Source organism: Leopardus geoffroyi, chromosome X (assembly GCF_018350155.1).
Source record: "Leopardus geoffroyi isolate Oge1 chromosome X, O.geoffroyi_Oge1_pat1.0, whole genome shotgun sequence".
NCBI lineage: Eukaryota > Metazoa > Chordata > Mammalia > Carnivora > Felidae > Leopardus > Leopardus geoffroyi.
In genome coordinates this window covers 57,684,642-57,706,943 of record NC_059343.1, presented here as the reverse complement: position 1 = coordinate 57,706,943, position 22,302 = coordinate 57,684,642, and the positions used below count along the sequence as shown (strand labels likewise).

Genomic DNA, 22,302 nt, shown 5'->3' with positions numbered 1-22,302 from the left:
CTAACCTCTCATGGCCTCACTTTTCTTTCCTCAAAAATGGAGATGATAATAGGACCTAACCTCTAAGGATGAAGTGAGGATTCCAGACTCTATGTGTAAACACCTAGCACACAGTAGATAGTAGTAGCCATTATTATTACTTACAGAGTTTCAAATTTTGGTATCTTACATTATGATTTACAAAATTTGATAACATATAATACACTGTCTCTTTTTAATCCCTTCCATGGATGTTGGAGAACATGGATCAGTGCTAAAATAGATTCTGGCAGATGGGTTCTACTGAGATGATGGCTGAAAGTACTTGTAGTGAGGAAATGACAGCAATTCCCAGTTGGGAGGGGCGCTGAGGCCAAGGCCAGTTCAGTACAAGTCAAAAGTGTGTAGCCAAAAACAGGAAATAAGAAATGAAGTTAGATATTATGGAAATCAGAAAGAATTCAAGAATTTTCTTCTGAATAGGTAAGGGCAAATGGGGTTCTGGACTTTGAGTGTGTATAAAGCAGAATACTGAGATACACTGTTACTGAGTTGTGGCCTCACAGCCTTGTTTAAAGGTCTTGGCCTTGGCTTTTCACTTCAGGATGCTCTTTACTAGCTGTGTGGGGAGTCTTTTGCCTTCTCTTCTCTAAGCGAATTTAGTCCAAGACCGTGTTTTTCTGTGAACTCTCTTACTTTGGTGCCAACAGTGGGGTGATGTGCCAGGTACCCTCTGGGAAGTCTTTCTAAAACATTCTGCTTAGCAGATCTGAAAAGGCTGAAGAACCTTCTCAGGAAGCTGATTGTGCCTGTGGTAGGTCTTGGTCTGGAAGCTGTTTCAAAAGCTGGATACCACTGCCATTTTGTTGATTCCCACTATGCTCTCTGGCACTGCATACCTTGTTGGCTCCCCAGGAACTCTCCTTAGTGTCCCTGAGAAAGAGCTGGAAGCTTCAATGTTTTTGTTTGTTTGTTTGTTTGTTTGCTTTTTACTTCCTCTTTGATCTTTGTTCTGAGATCCTACATGAATTAATCTTTTGTGATAGGCATGTGTAAGATACCTTGAAAGAAGTATACTGTTATTGGAAAAGTTATAATCACAATCAGTCAGACCAGAGATTCCTACCAGTCTGGTCAAGTGTGAAGGTTTATGGGCTAGGGGTGGTATCATTGGAAACTGATAGTGTAATTGAAATTGCTTCTGAGTTGCAAGATATAGCAAAACAAATATGTTTTATAGCACAGTACTGAGTATCAACTTATTGTGGTGGTTTATGTGTAAGCCTCCAAGATAATAATGGCACCTGACTTCAGTCAGTCCTTTGCAAGTTTAGAAATCCTTGTGTTGTTCCCTATTTAAATTGATTCTTACAACAAGGATGAGAGAGGCAGTGCAGGGATTATTATTCATATTTTACAGATATGGAAGCTGTCAGGGACTTGGAGCTGCAGGGGGCTGGGATATCATCCACAGTGATCAAAAGCAGAGGCTCTGAGGCAGATTGCCTACTTCTTTTTTGAATTTCTGTATTCTGGTAAAATATATATAACATCAAATTTGTTATTTTGAACACTTGTAAGTATACAATACAGTGGCATTACATTAAAAATGTTGTATAACCATCACCACTGTTTCTAAATTATTTTCATCACCCCAAACAAAAACTCTGTAGCCATTAAACAACTCCCCATTAGACCTCCCCTCAGCCCGTGGTAACCTCTAATCTACTGTCTGTATGAATTTGCCTATTCTAGATACTTCATATAAGTAGAACAATATAATATTTGTCCTTTTTTGGCTGGGTTATTTCACTTAGCATAATGTTTTCAAGGTTCATTCATTTTGTAGCACGTATCAATCACTATGTCATTTCTTCCTATTGCCAAATACAGAATGTTCGTGGTGTATGTGTGTCTATGTGATATATATATATACCACATATTGTTTATTCATTCATCTGTTGAGAGGCATTTAGGTTGCTTCTACACATTGACTACTATGAATAGTGCTATTATGAACATTTGTGAACAAGTTTTTGTTTGAATACTTGTTTTCATTCTTTTGGCATATACCTAGAGGTAGATTTGCTGGGTCATGTGGTAATTCCATGTTTAGCTTTTTTTAATGTTTATTTTATTTTTTGAGGGGGGGGGGGAGAAAAAGAGAGAATGAGCACAAGTGAGGGAGGGGCACAGAGAGAGAGGGAGACACAGAATCCGAAGCAGGCTCCAGGCTGTCAGCATAGAACCTCAACTGTGAGAGCTCATAAACTGTGAGATCATGACCTAAGGTGACGTCACACACTTAACTGAATGAGCCACCCAGGCTCCCCTTATATTTCGCTTTCTGAGGAACTTGCAAACTTTTCTACATCAATGGTACCACTTTACATTCCCACAAGCAATATACAAGGGTTCCAACTTCTCCATATCTTCAACACTTGCTACTTATTTTTTTTTTTGTTAAAAACCACATCCTAGTAGGTGTGAAGGGGATATATTATTATAGATTTTATTTTCATTTCTCTAATCACTAAGAATGAGCATCTTTTCATATGTTTATTGGCCATTTCTATATCTTCTTTGGAGAAACGTCTATTCAAGTCTTTTACCCATTTTTAAGTTGAGTTGTTTATCTTTTGTAAAAATGTTTATTTTTGAAAGAGAAAGACAGCATGTGTGTGGAAGCAGTGGAAAGGGCAGAGAGAGAGGGAGAGAGAGAAAACCAAGCAGGCTCCATGCCATCAGTCCAGAGCCTGATGTGGGGCTCGAACCCACAAACCATGAGATCATGACCTGAGCCAAAATCAAGAGTCAGACATTTAACCAAATGAGCCACCCAGTTGCCTCGTTGTTTATCTTTCTGTTGCTGAGCTGTAGGAGTTCTCTATGTTCTGGTTATTAACACTTATCAGATATGTGACTTCCAAATATTTTCTCCCATTCTTTTTTTTAAAGTTTATTTATTTATTTTTAGGAAGACAGCGTGAGTAGGGGAGGGGCAGAGAGGGGGAGACAGAGAATCCCAAGCAGGTGCCGTGCTGTCAGCATGGAGCCTGATGCAGGTCTTGAAATCATGAAACTGAGATAAGACCTGAGCCAAAACCAAGAATCAGACACTTAACTGATCGAGCCACCCAGGGGCCCCCAAATATTTTCTCCCATTCTCTAGGCTATCTTTCACTTTCTTGATAATGTCCTTTGATGCACAAAAGTTTTTTAAAAAAAAATTTTTTTTAAGTTTATTTATTTTGAGAGACAGAGAGAGCAAAGGAGAGGCAGAGACAGAGAAGGAAAGAGAGAATCCCAGGCAGGCTCCATGCTGTCAGTGCGGAGCTTGATGCGGGGCTTGAACTCCCAAACTGTGAGATCATGACCTGAGCCCAAACCAAGAGACAGACGGTTAACTGACTGAGCCACCCAGGTGCCCCAAAAGTTTTAAATTTTGATGAAATCAAATTTATCTATTTTTCTTTGTTGCTCATGATTTTGCTATATTTAAGAATTCAATGTCAAGTCCAAGGTCATGTTGCTCATGATTTTGTTATATCTAAGAATTCAATGTCAAGTCCAAGGTCATAAAGATTTACTCCCATGTTTTCCTCTAAGAGTTTTATGCTTTTATCTCTTATTTTAGGTTTTATTCACATAGAGTAAATTTTGGATGAGATGTGATGTAAAGGTCCAAATGCATTATTTTGCCTGTGGAAATACACTTGTCCCAGCCCCATTTGTTGAACAGATTGTTCTTTCTCCATTGAATGGATTTGGCATCTTTGTTAGTTTCTGACTTAAAGTCTATTTTGTGTGTGTGTGTGTGTGTGTGTGTGTGTGTGTGTGTGTGTATGTTTATTCTGTGTGTTAATAGTATATCTACTTCATCTCTCTTTTGGTTACTGTTTGCAAGTAGTCTCTTTTTATGGCTGAATAATATTCCACTGTATTTATACATATACATATACATATACATATACATATACATATACATAGCAATTTACACATTCAACGCAATCCCTATCAAAATAACACCAACACTGGGGCGCCTGGGTGGCTCAGTCGGTTAAGAGTTCAACTCTTGGATTTGGCTCAGGTCATGATCTCATGGTTTGTGGGTTTGAGCCTGGTGTTGGTCTCTGCACTGACAGTGTGGAGCCTGCTTGGGATTCTTTCTCTCTCCCTTTCTCTTTGCCTCTCCCCTACTCGTGCTCTCTCTCTCTCTTTCAAAATAAATAAACTTAAAAAAATTAAAAAAGAATAACACCAGCATTCTTCACAGAGCTAGAACAAACAATCCTAAAATTTGTATGAAACCAGAAAAGACCCCAAGTAGCTAAAGTAGTGCTAAAAAAGAAAATCAAAGCTGGAGGCATCACAATTCCAGACTTTAAGTTGTATTACAAAGCTGTAATCATCAAGACAGTATGGTACTGGCACAAAAAAACAGACACATAGATCAATGGAACATAACAGAGAATCCAGAAATGGACCCACAAATGTATGGTCAACTAATCCTTGACAAAGCTGGAAAGAACATCCAGTGGAAAAAAGAGTCTCCTCAGCAAATGGTGCTGGGAAAACTGGACAGTGATATGCGGAAGAATGAAACTGGATCACTTTCTTACACCATGCACAAAAAGAAATTCAAAATGGATGAAAGACCTAAATGTGAGACAGGAAACCATCAAAATCCTACAGGAGAACACAGACAGCCACCTCTTTGATCTTGGTCATAGCAACTTCTTATTAGGCATGTCTCTGGAGGCAAGGGAAATAAAAGCAAAAATGAACTATTGGGACCTCATTAAGATAAAAAGCTTCTGCACAGTGAAGAAAACAATCAATAAAACTAAAAGAAAACTGACGGAATGGGAGAAGATATTTGCAAATGACATATAGGATAAAGGATTAGTATCAAAAATCTATAAGGAACTTATCAAACTCAACACCCAAAATACAAAGAATCCAGTGAAGAAATGGGCAGAAGACATGAATAGACACTATTCTAAAGAAGACATCCAGATGGCTAACAGACACATGAAAAGATGCTTATCATTACTCATCATCGGGGAAATATAAATCAAATCCATAATGAGATACCACCTCACAGTAGTCAGAATGGCTAAAATTCACAACTCAGGAAACAACAGATGTTGGTGAGGATGCTGAGAAAGGGGAATGCTTTTTCACTGTTGGTTGGAATGCAAACTGGTGCAGCCACCCTGGAAAATAGTATGGAGGTTCCTCAAAAAATTAAAAATAGAACTACCCTATGACCCAATAATTACACTACTAGGTATTTATACAAAGGATACAAAAATGCTGATTCAAAGGGGTACATGCACCCCAATGTTTATAGCAGCACTATCAATAATAGCCAAATTATGGAAAGAGCCCGAATATCCATCAACTGATGAATGAATAAAGGAGATATGGTATATATATACAATGGAATACTACTTGGTGATCAAAAGGAATGAAATCTTGCCATTTGCAACAACGTGGATGGAACTAGAGGGTATTAGGCTAAGCAAAATAAGTCAGGCAAAAAAAGACAAATATATGATTTTGCTCATATGTGGAATAAAAGAAACACAACAGATGAACATAGGGCAAGGGAAGGAAAAATAAGATAAAAACAGAGAGGGAGGAAAACTATAAGAGACTCTTAAATACAGAGAACAAACTGAGGGTTACTGGAGGGGAGGTGGGTGGTAGGATGGGCTAAATGGTGATGGGCATTAAGGAGGGCACTTGTTGAGATAAGCACTGGGTGTTATATGTAAGTGATGAATCACTGGGTTCTACTCCTGAAACCAATACTATACTGCATGTTAACTAACTTGAATTAAAATAAATAAAAAAAAATAACTTGACAAAATTTATATGCTCTGATAATAAAAACTTACAACAAACTAAGAATACATAAGAACTTCCTCAATCTGATAAAGGGTATCTATGAAAAACTTAAGGTAATGTCATGCTTAATGGTGAAAGACTGAATCCTTTCCCCAAGATCAGGAAAAATAGAATGGTTTCTACTATCAACACTCCTATTCAACATCATCCTGAAGGTCCAAGCTGATGTAATAGGGGAAGTAAGAGAAATAAAAGACATACCAATTAGAAAGGAAGAAATAAAACTGTATTTACAGATGGCATGACTGCCCATGTAGAAAATCCCAAAGAACCTACAAAATAGCTACTAAACTAATAAAGTCAGAAGACAGAAGTTAATATACAAAAATTAATTGTATACCAGCAATGAACAACTGGATAAACAACTTGGAAGTTTCTTATAAAGTTAAACACACACTTAACATATGACCTATAGCAATCCTAGGTATTTACCCAAGTGAAATGTTTATCTATGTTTACACAGAAACCTGTATGTAAATGTTCTTATAGCAGCTTTATTCATAATCACCAAAAACTGGAAAAAATTCCGCAAGATACCCTTTAATAGGTGAACAGATAAACTGTGGGTCACCCATACAATGGAATACAAGTTGGCCAAAAAAAGAAAAAAAAAGGCAGAAACTACTGATATAAGCAATAACATAAATGAGTCTGAAACACGTTATGCTAAGTGAAAGAAGCCATACTGTATGTTTCTATTTATATGACACTGATGCAAAAGGAAAACAATAATAACAGAATACACATCAGTGTTTGCCAAGTGCTAGGGATGTGGGAGGAGCTGACCACAAAGGGGGTGAGAAATTTGGGAGGATAATAGAATTATTCTATACCTCGACTGTGATGGTGGTTATACAATTGTATGTGTCATCAAAACTCTTGGAACTGTACACTAAAAAAGGTAAATCTTACTGTATGTCAGATATGCCTTAATAAAGTTGAAAAAAAATCAATGTCACTTGCCATACTAACAGAATAAAAACAAACAATAAGATCATCTCAATAGGATTCGGAAAAAATTTTTGAATGTACGTTCATGATAAAAACTTTCAGGAAACTTGGGATAGACAGGAACTTCTTCAACCTGATAAAGGACATATACAAAAACCTACAGCTAATATCACACTTACTGGTGAATCTTTCCCTAAGATTGTGAACAAAGCAAGGATATCCCTTTTCACCTACTCTATTCAGTATTTTACTGGGGGTTCTAATAAGTACAATATGACAAGGTCAAGTTAAAAAAAAGAGGCGTACAGAGCAGATAAGTAAATAAAACTGTTCCCATTTGCAGATGACATGATTGTCTATGTAGACTCTATAAGCTATAAAGAATCTAAAAAGCTATAAGAACCAACAAATATATGCAAACAATTGTAAATTGAAATTAAAAAACACTTCCAATATCATAAAAATATGAAATACTAAGGAATATATTTGACAAAAGATGTACAACACTCGTATACTGAAAATTAAAACACAACGGAGAGAAATTAAAGTTTTAAATAAATGGAGAGATGCACTGAGTTCATAAAACACTTGATATTGGTAAGATGTAAATTCTCCTCAAATTTACATATAGATTCTGTGCAGTCCTAATCAAACTCCCAGCAGACTTTTTTGTAGAAAATGACAAGCTTATTCTAAAATTTATATGAAAATGCACAGAACCTACTTTTCCCAAAACAATTTTGAAAAAGAATAACAACTTTGGAGAGCTTATACTACCTGATGTCAGAACTTATTATAAAGCTAGTATAATCAAAACATGTTGGTACGGGCATAAAGACAGACATGTACATCAATGGAGTAGAATCTAGAAAATGACTTATGGACAATTGATTTTCACAAAGGTGCCAAGTCAGAATGAATCAATCATAGACTTAAATGTAAAGCTTAAAACTAAATTCTAGAAGATAACTTAGAGGGAAATCTTAGTGACCTTGGGTTTGGCAAAGATTTCTCTCTTTTTTAATTGTTTTTAATATTTATTTATTTTTGAGAGAGAGAGCACAAGCAGAGGAGAGGGAGAGAGAGAGAGAGAGAGAGGGAGACACAGGATCTGAGGCAGGTTCCAGGCTCTGAGCTGTCAGCACAGAGCCCAATGTGGGGCTTGAACTCACGAACCATGAGATTATGACCTGAGCCAAAGTCAGACGCTTAACTGACTGAGCCACCCAGGTGCCCCTGGTTTGGCAAAGATTTCTTAAACAGGACATGAAACCCATTAAACATAAAAGAAAAAAATGTCAATAAATTGGATGGCATCAAAATTATAAAGGCTTGTTCTTCAAAAGACATTGTTAAAAAAGGGAAAGGCAAAAAAAGGGAAAGGCAAGTCATAGACCAGGAGGAAATTTTTAAAAAACATAAAAGTCCTTTGTTGGATGTATCTAGTATATATAAAGAATTTTAACTGAAAAGTGAGAAAAAAGACAACCCAGTGAAAAAATGGGGATGATCTGAACATATATTTCAGAAAACATACATATGGCAAATAAGCACATAAAAAGATGCTCAACATCATTAGTCATAAGGGAAATGAAAACTAAACCCACAATGAGGTACCACTACTCCTTCACTAGACCACCTAAGGTTTAAAAGACTGACCATACTCAATATTGGTGAGAATGTACAGCAACAAGAACACTCATAAATTGCTAGTAGGAAGTTATACCACTTTGGAAAACAATTTGGCAGTTGCTTAAAAGTTAAAATGTACACCTACCATAGGAGACAACCAGCCAGTCCACTCCTAGGTTATCTCCCCAAAAGAAATAAAACATATATCCACACAAAGACTGGTACACAAATGTTCAGTACACTATTTGTAATAGTGAAAAACTGGAAACAACACAAAATGTCCATCAACAGGTGAATGGATAAACATATTGTGGTATAGCCATACAACAGGAGGCCATTCAGCAATAAAAAGGAAAGAGGTATTGATACACACAGCCACATGGATGAACCTTGAAATACTTACACTGAGTGAAACCCAGAAAAAGAAAATATACTGTATGATTCAATTTTTGTAAAATTCTAGAAAATAAAAAACGAGTCTATAGTGACAGCAGATTAATAATGGTTGCTTGGAGATAGGGAGGTAGAGGGGTGAACTAGGGAGAGGAGAAAGGGTTTACAAAGGGGAAGAAAATTAAGTTTTTGTCATGATGGACATTGACATTACCTTGATTGTGGTGAGGATTTCATGAGTGTATATCTGTGTCAAAGCTTATTAAATTGTACATTTTAAATATATACAATTTATTGTGGGCCAATCATACCTCAATGAAAATGTAAAAAAATTAACTGACCTTCAATAGAGGCAGTGATGGAAAGGGTTCTCTACTGTTAATTTTTTTTTACCTTTTATTTTTGAGAGACAGAGAGAGAGCACGAGCAGGGGAGGGACATAGAGAGAAAGGAGACACAGAATCCGAAGCAGGCTCCAGGCTCTGAGCTGTCAGCACAGAGCCTGACACAGGGCTCGAGCTCACAAACTGTGAGATCATGACTTGAGCTGAAGTCCGATATTTAACTGACTGAGCTACCCAGGTGCCCTAGGGTTCTCTACTCTTGGTCTTTCACATTTGTTCAAAGATATTCAAAGATATCATTAGGAAATCAGGCTTTCAGGTAGAAGAACTTCATATTTTGAAGTGTTTAATTCTAAACAAAAAGGAAGCTATTTTCCATTTTTTCCTATCCCCAATGTAGACAAGAGAAATGACAGTTCAAGCTGTCCATACCTTCACTCGAGCTGCAGTGCCTTCCATTCCACGGCTCTGAGTCTCTTTCCGCTTATCTGCAACTTCCCGTTGTTTTTGGAGAGCATCCTTGAGACGCTTGTTGGCAGCAGCTGCCTAAATAAAAACAGCTCATAGTAATGTTGAATTGAGGGTTAAAAAAAACCATTTTAATTTCCAGCATATTAGTAAAGAAAAATGAAAAAAATCTTTTAAAAATATTTATTTATTTTGAGAGAGAGTGAGCAAGCACAACCGGGGGAGGGGGGAGGCAGAGAGAGAAGGAGAGACAGAATCCCAAGCAGACAGCGCAGAGCCCAATGCAGGGCCTGAACTAACAAACTGTGAGATAATGACCTGAGTCGTAATGTGTGACCCAAGGTACACATTTCAAAGTACCACAGACTGAAAGTGTCTGGAAATGTCACAAATTACTCTGTATTTCGTTTGGAAAGAAGCAAGCCCAATTGGGGGAAAAATCCTTATCCGAATGGTACCATTTTCTTCAGATTTTTATCTGCGCACAGTTTGTGACATATAAACAGGGATTAAGACTTAGGAATTGCTGGTCAAGATTGATATCCCTGGTTTCTCAGGACACTGGCTCATTTAAGGGATATTACTATGTCAGCATTTAAACCTGAAGGTGACAGTACACCTGACCTAGCAGATTGGGTTTTCTTACCTCCTCAGTTTTACGTCTGAGCACATTAGACTGTTTCTGGAAGTTTCTTTCAAGTTTGAGCAGTTCATATTGCCTCTTACGGTCCTGAGAAGAAAAAAGTCAGACTTTTAATTGCTATTCAGCTAGCTGACATAAAACCTTATAATGTAACTAAAGAGTCTTTCAGTATAACAGTCAGTATGGAAAACAGGATTTAATTTCCCTCAAAAAATTAAAAATAGAACTACCATACGATCCAGCACAATCTCACTACTGGGTGAGATTTCAAAGGAAATGAAATCAGTATCTTGAAGATATATTTGTATGCTCATATTCATTGCAGCATTATTCATAGTAACCAAGATATGGAAATAACCTAAGTGTTGACAGATGAATGGATAAAGAAAATGTGGTATATGTATACAATGGAATATTATTCAGTCACAAACAAAAAGGAAATCTCACTATTTGCAACAACATGGATGAACCTAAAGGTCATTATGTAATTGAAATAAACCAGACGTGAGAAAGATGAATACTGTATGATCTCACTTATATGTGGAATCTAAAAAAAGTCAGACTCATAGAACTAGAGAGTAATGGTGGTTACCAGGAACTGGGGGTGGGGAAAACATGGAAAGGTTGGTCAAAGAGTGTAAACTTTTGGTTATAAAATGAGTAAGTTCTGGGGATCTATATATAATAGTGACTATAGTTAATAATACTGTATTGTATAATTGAAATCTGCTAAGGAATAGATCTTAAGTGTTCTCTTTACACTGAAAAAAATAGGTAACTATGTGAGGTGATGGATGTGTTGCCAATGGGAAATGTGACATCTCCAAATTTATTCTTCTGAGATTGTTACGACTATGCTGGGTCACCTCCATTTCAATATGAATTTTAGGATCAGCATGTGAATATTTGCAAATAAGCCAGTTGGAATTTTGATTGAGATTATACTGAATCTGAGATCAATCTGGGGAGCATTCCATCTTAAGTATATTAAATCTTCCCATTCATGAACATGGGTTATATTTCCATTTATTTTGATATTTAATTAATTCAAAGATGTTTTATAGTTTTTAGTGTATAAGTTTTACAAGTTATAAGTTTATAAGTTTACTCCTAAGCATTTTATTCTTATTGATGTTACTATAAATGGAATTATTTTCTTCATTTTCAAATTGGTCTCTAGCGTAAAGAAATACAACCGGCTTTTGTACATTGACGAAATGTACAAATGCCTCGAACCTTGCTGAACTCATGTATTAGTTTTACCAGTTTTTGTAGTAGATCTTCTAGCATTTTATACATACAATATAAGATCATGTCATCTGCTAACAGGGAGATTTTTGCTTCTTCCTTTCCAATCTGGATGCCTTTTATATATTTTTCTTGCTTAAGTGCCCTGGCCAGAACCTCCAGGACAATATGGAATAAAAGCAATGAGAGTGGATAGTCTTGTCTTGTTCCTGATCTTAGGGGGAAAGTATCCTGTCTTTCCCCATTAAGTATGATGTTAACTGTGGGATTTTCGTAAATGCCCTTTATCAGGTTGAGAAGTTTCCTTTTACTCCTAGTTTCTTGAGTGTTTTTTATTATGAAAGGGTGATGGATTTTGTCAAATATGTTTTCTATGTCTATTGAGATAATCCTGTGGCTCTTATTCTTTATTTTACTGATATGGTGTAATACATTAATTGATTTTCAGATCTTAAGGAAGGCTTGCATTTTTTCAGATGAACCTTACTTGGTCATGGTGTATCATTCTTTTTATATGTTGCTGGATTCAGTTTGTTGATTTTGGAGATATTCACATCTATATTCTACAGTTTTCTTGGGATGTCTTGTTTTGGTGTCAAGGAAATACTCATAGAATGAGCTGGGAAATGTTTCCTTTGCTGCTGTTTTTCGGAATAGTTTCCAAAAATTTGGTATTATTTCCTCTTTAATTTTTTTAATTACAAATTTTTTAATGTTTATTTCTTTTTGAGAGAGAGAGTGAGCGAGCAGGGGAGGGACATAGAGAGAGAGAGACACAGAATCTGAGGCAGGCTCCAGGCTCTGAGCTGTCAGTACAGAGCCTAATGCTGAACATTTCTGTTCATCTGCTAGCTTTGGGTTTAGTTTGCTTTTTTTCCCCACTGTCTTAAAGTGGAAGGCTTTTTTTTCCCCCAGTGTCTTAAAGTGGAAGTCTAGGTTATTGATTTGAGATATTTCTTCATTTTTTAAAAATGTTTACTTATTTTGAGAGTGATAGTGCAAGCAGGGGAGGGGCAGAGGGAGAAGGGGAGAGAGAATCCCAAGCAGGCTCTGCACTGTCAGCACAGGGGCTTGATCTCACAAACCATGAGATCATGACCTGAGCCAAAATTAAGAGACAGACGCTTAACGGACTGAGCCTCCCAGATGCCCCTCACCTTCCCCTTTAGATAAGACATTCTTCTAGGTGAGAGCTCATATAATACTCATCTATTTTCCATGGTATCTAGCAGATAGTACCTTGCATGTAGTAGATGTTTAAGAAATAGCTGCCAAATTCATGAATGTGTCACATTTTTGGAAATAACTAGTTGTTTGAAGAGAGGCTTTAATGCTAGTCAGCCCCGAGAAGGCTTTGTTAGGTAGGCCTTTGAGAAGCTGTAGTTACTTACTCGTTCTTTTAACTGGATTACTTCTTTGTCTTTTTGTTGTTTCCATTGTCTAAACTTCTCAGCATCCTCTTTCATCTGACGCATCAACTGTACCCGCTGGTTTTTCATCACCTGTAAAAACAAAAACCAATACAATTATTAGTCATCTGCACTTATTCTAGGCTGATGTGCAGATGGATAGACTAACTATTAAGAAGAGAGAAAACCCAGAGCTAAGCTGAGAAGGCTGCCAACAGATTTTCTGATTAGGCTTGCAATACCCCTTGCTATGCTTGGGTTTCCAAGTATAGACTACACAGATGAACATGTTGAAGAAATTTTTTAAAAATGTACCGACAGCTAAATTCAGCCCTAAATTCATTGTACATAAATGAAATTTCAGGGAAATATCTACTAAGCCCCAAGGACAAATCCACCTAGCAATCACTGTATTCTAAAGGTTTCCGTATAAGTGGCCTGTTCACTCCACTTTGCAGATGTCAGAAGTTGAACATTCAATATCTGAAAATATTCTCCAGGTGTCTGTCAGTTTGCAACTAGTTTATGAAATCCTTCTACATAATCATGGAAGGTGGTTAGGATATCACCACAAAATACTAAGGTATCTTTCTCCTTTGGTTTCAGGGAATCTAACATTAAACTCTGAATGTTAAAGCAGGGTTTCATTGTTCAGACTCCAGATGACTACCAGCACAATGTCCTGTAAAAGGGGCATTTGTGGAGATTCACACACTTGCAGATGATGGCCCTGCCTGCTACTTTCTCACCTGACAATGCCTCCGTAGTATAATTCTAAATGGAACACCTATGTTTGTAAGTTTTAATGAAACAAACCCAAGGATGAGCATTTATTACCCGTATCTCCTGGTTCAGTTTGGAAACGGTATGCTCTGTGGATTCTTTCAGCTTCAGAAGTTTGGACTGTTCATTGAGTTTCTTCTTCAGATCAGCTATTTGACCCTCTAGCTCCTGGAGACGTTTACGGCGGCGCTCACTCAACCTAAAAACAGATACTATAGGAATGAAGACTAGCAGCAGCAAAGCCTGACTTCAAAAGACATAGACTCCCAGGTTCACAATCCTGATATATATAAAACAGGTGACCAGTTGCATAGTCATCTTCAAATAATGAATACCACCCAAACAACCAAAACTGTCTCAATAATGGGAGCTCAATACCAAGAGTAAAACAATAAATTTTTTGAGGATATAACAATGAAATTGCCTCAATACTTCATTCCCTACTACTAGGTTAAAAGGATGGTTCTTTGAAGATATTTCACTTTAGTTTAGCTGTAAAGGAATAATTTTGGTGATTATTATACTAGTCTGAGATAGAAAGTAAACATTCAGCATAATATTTAAGAAGATGAACTTTAGGGGAGCCTGGGTGGCTCAGTCTGTTAAATGTCCGACTTTGGCTCAGGTCATGCTCTCATGGCTCGTGAGTTTGAGCCCCACATAGGGCTCTCTGCTGACAGAGTGGAGCCTGCTTCGGATTCTGTGTCTCCGTCTCTCTCTGCCCCTCCCCTGCTTGCGCTCTGTCTCTCCCAATCTCTCTCAAAAATAAACATTAACATTTTTTTTAAAGAACATGAACTTTAGACTCAAAGGAGATATAATAGAGTCACAGACTAAAACATAAGGTAGAATAGCCAATAAGGCAGAGGTCTGAGGAAAAGCAGAATATTCTGGTTATCTGCCTTAGTTTTATTCTTAACTGAGGGATGGCTAGATTGGTTTTTCATTTACTAGCCTGGACATTAATTCTATTCACAAGCTAATTTACAGTCTGTACAGGGACAAAGAAACTGTAGCTGTCTGGTAGTTCTGATAATCTTTCAAAATCCAGCTCAAATGCTAACTTCTTGTAAGGTCTTCCTTGATCATGCCAGTCTAAACTGATATCCCCTACCTCTGAACTCTTCAACGTTTATTTATTTTTGGGACAGAGAGAGACAGAGCATGAATGGGGGAGGGGCAGAGAGAGAAGGAGACACAGAATCGGAAACAGGCTCCAGGCTCCGAGCCATCAGCCCAGAGCCCGACGCGGGGCTCGAACTCACGGACCGCGAGATCGTGACCTGGCTGAAGTCGGACGCTTAACCGACTGCGCCACCCAGGCGCCCCACCTCTGAACTCTTAAAGCAATTACTGCCTAAGAAATTCATTTAGCTACTAATCTACTAATCATATGCTGTTACGGCATTCTTTCACTATCATCATGAGGTATTGTTGAAAATCTCAATTACTTTTCTTTTGTTTAGATCTTCTTTCCACAATTAGGTATAAATCCTGTGGGGGCAGGAAATGGCTCTTTTACTTCTCTATTTCATTTATAACTTCCTCACACACAGTAGGGACTTGAAATAATATTTATTGGATTTATTCTTACTTGGCTTGGTTGACATCCTTCTTTGTTGTCTGAAGTTCAAGAACCAATTCTTCTTTTTCCTTCTGCAGATTGATGACTTCCAACTCTAGATTTTTTATGTTATCCTAGAAATGTTATGGGTCAGAGAGAAAAAAAGCATTAAAAGGCACGAAAGAAAATTTACTTTAAAAAAAAAAAAGAAGGGCCACCTGGGTGGTTCAGTTGGTTAAGTGTCCAACTTCGGCTCAGGTCATGATCTCGTGGTTTGTGAGTTTGAGCCCCACGTGGGGCTCTCTGCTGTCAGTGCAGAGCCAGCTTTGGATCCTCTGTCTCCCTTTTTCTCTGCCCCTCCCCCACTTTCTCTCTCAAAAATAAGCAATTAAAAAAATAATAAATGAAAAAAGAAAATCAACATTCCACATCTTAAGGAACTATGTGTTCAATTTTACCACTTCAATTACAAACTAAAAACATCAGTCTGTACTTGATTTAAGGAGATGAAAGTTACACCTAGTGGAAAAAGTATAAACTTGGAATCCAAAAGTTTGAACATTGAGTCCAGCACTTAATATCTAAATGTCTTAACAAAAGTCATTTCCTCTCTTTTTAGCCTTAGTTTCAACGCATAGGAGAGTTCATATAGCAGGCCTGAGATTGCTGTTCTTAAAAAGTATTGCTTGCAAGATTGGCCCTTGGCTCAGGTGTGTGAACTTGGTAGGGTTCTCACCCTTTTGATAAGAATGGCTCATTATGCCAAGAAACAGACTCTGTTTTTAAAGTTTATTTAATTAATTTGAGAGAGGGAGAGAGAATATCCCAAGCAGGCTCCGTACTGTCAGTGTGGAGCCCAACACAGGGCTTGAACCAACAAACTGTGAGATCATGACCTGAGCCGAAATCAAGAGTCCAACTCTTAACCGACTGAGCTACCCAGGTACCCCAACAGACTCTTAACTATAGAGCACAAACTGATGGTTACCAGAGGGGAGGTGGCTGGGGTGAAACGGGTGATGGGGATTAAGGAGTGCCCTTGTGATGAGCACTGGGTGATGTACGGAATTGTTGAATCACTATATTGTACACCTGAAACTAATATGACACTGTATGTTAACTAACTGGAATTAAAATAAAAACTTAAAAAAAAAACCTGGACTCCTAGACTCCAGGGAGGTTCCCTGATAGACAACATTTCACACATGTCACAAACCATTGCTGGAGGAATTAAATAATAACTTACTCCACTAGGAGAAGACTCTTGGAAGCTTACATCTGGTTCCCTTCAGACTTTGCCCCATGTGCTTTTTCCTTTTGATGATTTTGTTTTGTATCCTTCTACTGTAATAACTCTTAGCTGTATGACTATATGCCAAGTCCTCTGAATCATCCTGGTGAATCATCAAACCTTGGGGTGGTCTTGGGGACCCTCGAGAGTTTCCCTATCTATGTGAACAATTAACAACACCACTTACCTCACAGGGTTGTTGGGAAGATGAAATAAGATAAAGAAGGGAAGACATTCTATAAATAGTAAAGAGCTACACAAATATTCTTATATTCAGAACTTTCAAACATATATATTCAATACCTTTTGCAGTTCTGCATACATTTAGGAAATGAATTCTAGAAACTGAAGTTTAGTAGTTTCCAAGATTGGGAAAACCCAATAGATTCCTTCCTGTTCTCATAACCAAAAAGTTAAAGGACACCGGCTGAATGAGCAGTTGGTAGCCAAGAAGATTATGTGGTGGTCTTAGACCGGTATTGAAACGACACAAAGAGGCAGGTTAGGTGGGGCTGTATCAGAGAAGCTTTCTAAACAGGCAAGAGCTGTTTTCCACAAAATATAATGAACCACGCTAACACCCAATGAAAATCAGTCTCATTGCTTTATAGCTACCTTGCATATTTAAACTGGCAATAATGTGTGTATGTGTGTGTACACTTAGAGAAGTAACACATGAAAACATTCTGGTTAAAATATAATCCAGATAGTACATATAAAGGGTGAGTCCCCTCTACTGCCCTACTCTTCCAAAATGCCAGTCCCCTATCCAGAAGTTACCACTGTTAACAGACTGGTCCAGATTTCCGACATTCTTCCTAGACATTTGCATATTACATATGTGGACATTTACATATTCTAGACATTTAAACATATATGTAAATGCCTTAAAATGCATAACTGATAAATATATAAATATATTGTGGCAAATGTCTAGAGTATTTATTTAAATAGATACAAAAATAATATGTGCATATTTGTATGTGTGTCTATTGGAATGTGTTAAAGGTAAGCAGAATTATACTAAAAGTGTGTATTATTCTGTAACTTTTTTTTTAGTCTTTGAGATTTATTTATATCATTGCATAGAGATCTACCTCATTGTTTTGCCATAATGGAATATTCTTGTGCATGCCTTCTGTACACACATGCAAGGTTTTTCTAGGGTAGGAACAAGCGGAATTACAGAGTCATGGGGGTACACACTTTTAATTTAATTTTTTAAAATTTATTTATTTATTTAGAGAGAGAGAACCAGCGGGGGAGGGGGAGAAAGAGAGGGGAAAATAGGATCCAAAGTGGGTTCCACACTGACAGCAGAGAGCCTGATGTGGCGGCTCAAACTCACGAACTGCAAGATCATGACCACAGCTGAAGTCGGATGCTTAACCGACTGAGCCATCTAGGCACCCCCACACTTGTAATTTTAATAGATACTGCTAAGTTGTCCTCTAAAGTGGCAATTCCAATTTCTACTCTTGCTAACTAGGTAGGAGAGTACTTATTTCCCTGCACCTTTGTCAACATTTGATATTACTACACTTCAAAATTTTTACCAGTTGGATGGGTGAGAAATAGTATCTTTTCATTATATATGCCACATTTAGTCAAAACTGTCTCACTGACTCCACAAAGGGAGTTAATTGAGTCTTGGGTTACTATAACTCATGGCAATCTTCATTAATCAGATGTATACCTCCTCAAATTTTTCTATAGCAATTCTTCAGTGATAGAAAAACTATTTAGAACAAAAAACTACCTTTATTTCTTAGAAAGAGACAGTGATTTACAGGTGATGGAAAGGTACTGTTTACAATAAGAATTTGTTTCCTCTTAACTTTAAGGTTTGGGAGCTCAAGCATATTGGGTTCCAAGGGAAAAAGGGACAAGATATGTTACTACAGCTCTAGCTCATTCCTAGCACCTCCTCATAGAGTTAGAAGTACACTGGGGGATCATATATCCCCATGTTTCCAGGAGTAAAAGAGTAAAAGAGTAAAAGAGAGGAGTAATTTCTCAACCTGACCATTAATCCTTTGTTTACCCTGGAAAAGTCAAAATACATTCAACTTTAAAAAGGTGGGGCACCTGGGTAGCTCAGTGGATTAAGTGTCTGACGCTTGGTTTCAGCTCAGGTCATGATCCCACGGTTCGTGAGATTGAGCCTGGCATCGGGCTCCGGGCTGAACAGCATGGAGCCTGCTTGGAATTCTCTCTCCCTCTCTCTCTGCTCCTTCCCTACTCTCTTTCTCTCAAAATAAATAAATAAACTTAAAAAAAAAGTAGGAAAGCAACCTAAAAAAGGTTGCATTTTATGTCCTGCTAACCTGGAAGCTTGAGCTGCATATTTAATTTGCTCCCCCTTGAAATCCCACTAAAATGACCCCCCAAAAGGGTATAAATTAACAAGGATGAAGGAGCAGTCAAGAAATATAAACAAATATTTAGAAGAGGAAAATAGTTGAGTAGTGGTAACTGACTTAGCAGAGTGGAAAAAGCTAAAATATGACTCCTATAGGACAAATGCCAAGAAGAAACAAGCCAATTTGTACCATAGAACCACAGAGAGGAGCACAGGTTTCCTCTCTGGAGAGGCCAAATCTGAGAGGCTGGATTCACAGACAGCACATACAGCAGAAGGCAGGGATACTGCTGAGGGAATTAAATAAAAGTCTGTACATGACTGGACGGACTCCTTCAACTCCCTTATTTTCTCTAGGTTGCCAGAAATAAGGCATACCACTACTCTGTCTACACCACTGCAGAGAGAATGACAAATTTCTTTATTGGAAACTGACCACCCAAGATAAACCCATGCATACACAACTTCCTACCAGCTTTTAGTGTCCCACTGTTAAATATGAATGGGTAGCCAAAGATCACTGGAAATTTGAGGAAAGCTTCTTATATGAAAGAAAAGACCAAACACACTAAAGACAGGAATTTGGAGGACCCAGAGGCAAGGCAGGAAGAAAAAGAAAACCTCAAAAAATGTAATTTCTATTAGAGATGAGCATTGCATCCAAGAAAAAAAAATAGAAGGATATAAAAAATTAGAGGATTAAAAACATCTTAGAAATTAATAGGCAAATAGGTGCGGAGGGAAATCACCCATAGAGTGGAATAAAGAGATAAAAAATAGAAAATAGGAGGGAAGAGATAAGAAAAGCAGAGACTATATCTAGGAGATCTAATATCTGACTATGAGGAGTGCAAGAAAAGAGAAATGGGAAAAACAGAAAGGAGGCATTATTAAAGAAATAATATAAGAAACCTTCCCATTAAAAGAGAATACAAATTTCTAGTTTGAAAGGACCCACCAAGTACAATAAACAAGAAAAGTCCCATACAAAGGCACATCATTGTGAAATTCATTCACACTTGGCAACAAAGAAAAGGTTCTTAAAGTTTTTAGAGCAGGAGTGGTGGTGGCAGTGGAATACAGATCAAATAAAAAGAATCAGGCATTATAATGAACTTCTCAACAGCAATACTGAAAACAGAAGACAGTGAAGAAAAGCCTGCACATTTCTGAAGAAAAATGATTTCCATTGTAGAACCTAAACCCAACCAACTAACTAACAACAACAGCAACAACAACAACAACAAAAAGCTATTTTCAGGTATGCAATGGTTTAAAACATTTCTCTTTCATGAACACTGTCTCAGAACGTTATTGGGGTTGTATTTAACCAAGACAAAAGGGTATCCCAAGAATGAGGAAGATACAGAATCTGTTTCAACACAGAGATGAGAAGTGAAGCAGATTCCCAGGATGACAGCCCCAGGTTGCCAGCTGGCCAGCAGGCCTACAGAAAGAAAATCAGGACAGAAGATTCCAGGAGGGTTGTCTTCAAGAAAGAAATGGATTGATAAATTATCTGGTATGTTTGACCATATTAGAAGGAGTTTTATAAGTCTGTAAAGAAGTTTGGAGATAAATTATTGACAGGTACATAGAAGACTAAGTAAATGAAAAAATGAGATTATTAACTCTGGGAAATAGAAAAAGCCAAACAAGAAAGGAAGTGGAATCATATGCTATGTGGCTCAGCTGTAAAACATATTTACATAATCATAAAAATTTAAACACTAAATATTCCTTTAATCAAAACTTGTGAGATTACCATTATGAGAGATAAGAGGTGATGCGGTGTACATGGGTGGTTTTATAAGAGAGCTTTTTCCTATCTTCCATAGTGGGAAATCAATTGATAACATCTAAAACTTTTTTCACAACTGTACTGAACTTATTATTTTTTTATACATAAAGATTAACATTTTAATCATATTAAGTGGACAGTTCAGTGACATTGTGCAACCATCACCACTCTCCATATCTCTAGAACTGCCTCATCCTTTTGAGAGGTACTGCCTACCCATTTAATCAGAATTTCTTGAGACCATTTAATCAGAATTTCTGGAAGCACAGGAAGCTATCCACAAAAGATGTTACATTACAAAATTATTGTGGTTTTAATCAAACCCTGAGTTATTCTAAAATGTAATAGTAACCAGCTATTATTTTCTTTTGTACTCTTGATCCCCTTCACCTATTTCACCCATCTGCCCACCCACTTCCCCTCTGGTAACCACGAGTTTGTTCATTATATTTGAGAGTCTGTGTTTTTGTTTGTCTCTTTTTTGCTTTGATTCCTAAATTGTACATATGAGTGAAATCATATGGTATTTGTCTTTCTCTGACTGACTTATTTCACTTAGCATTACACTTTCTAGATCCATCCATGTTGTTGCAAATGGCAAGATTTCATTCTTTTTTATGGCTGAATAATATTCCATTTGTATATATACCACATCTTCTTTATCCATTCATCTATCAATGGACACTTGGGCTGCTTCCATAATTTGGCTATTGTAAATAATGCCGCAATAAACATAGGGGTGCATATATCTTTTTGAATTAGTGTTTTTGTCTTCTTTGGGTAAGTACCCAGTAGTGGAATTACTGGATTATATGGTAATTCTATTTTTAATCTTTTGAGGAATCTTCACACTGTTTTCCACAGTGGTTGTACCAGTTTGCATTCCCACCAACAGTGCATTCCTTTTTCTCCATGCCCTTGCCAACACTTGTTTCTTGTGTTTTTAATTTTAGCCATTCTGACAGGTGTTGAGGTGATATTTCATTATGGCTTTGATCTGCAATGTCTAAAATTTTTAAATTAACGTGTTATACTGCCAACTCTTACCTACAAAAAAATGAATGTAAGTGTCAGATGAAACAGCTTAAAGAATGTAAAGTATAAACCTAGGGAACTGGGCAGAAGGTAGTAGGGCAGGAATTGATTCATTTTTCTGATTATTGTACTGTTTGGCTTTTTAAAATGATACACATGCATTTGCCATAAATATTTATTTTTTTGCATTTGACATAAATAAAAATTAAGTTTTAAAAAAGTTAAACATGACTGTAATAATAAAAAAAGGAAATAAAACCTCTAATGGCAACTCAGTTATTATTTTGGAATACCCTGGGGGAATTCTCTATCCTAAGGAAAAAAAGTGATGAAAATTATTTAGGAGAAACACTTCTTGTTTTTACTCTGAAAACTTAGGGGAGCTGGGGGTAGAAGCTGCATGATTTCTATAGGGATTTCTTGATATGAAAATAATGACCCGAGGATGGTAGGATGTAGCTTGATGGGGAAACAATCCACCCT

General features: G+C 37.2%; 1 protein-coding gene across 2 annotated transcripts in view; it reads right to left on the bottom strand.

Moving 5' to 3' along the window:
- KIF4A (kinesin family member 4A) overlaps nucleotides 1-22,302 on the bottom strand; it is a 124,022-nt gene that overhangs the window by 31,024 nt on the left and 70,696 nt on the right. For both annotated transcript variants that reach the window (XM_045472699.1, XM_045472697.1), the window contains 5 exons: nucleotides 15,361-15,464; nucleotides 13,821-13,965; nucleotides 12,966-13,076; nucleotides 10,330-10,413; nucleotides 9,648-9,761 (listed from right to left, as the gene is read on the bottom strand). In XM_045472699.1, coding sequence (XP_045328655.1) covers nucleotides 9,648-9,761; nucleotides 10,330-10,413; nucleotides 12,966-13,076; nucleotides 13,821-13,965; nucleotides 15,361-15,464 — 558 coding nt within the window. The remainder of the gene's footprint in view (nucleotides 1-9,647; nucleotides 9,762-10,329; nucleotides 10,414-12,965; nucleotides 13,077-13,820; nucleotides 13,966-15,360; nucleotides 15,465-22,302) is intronic.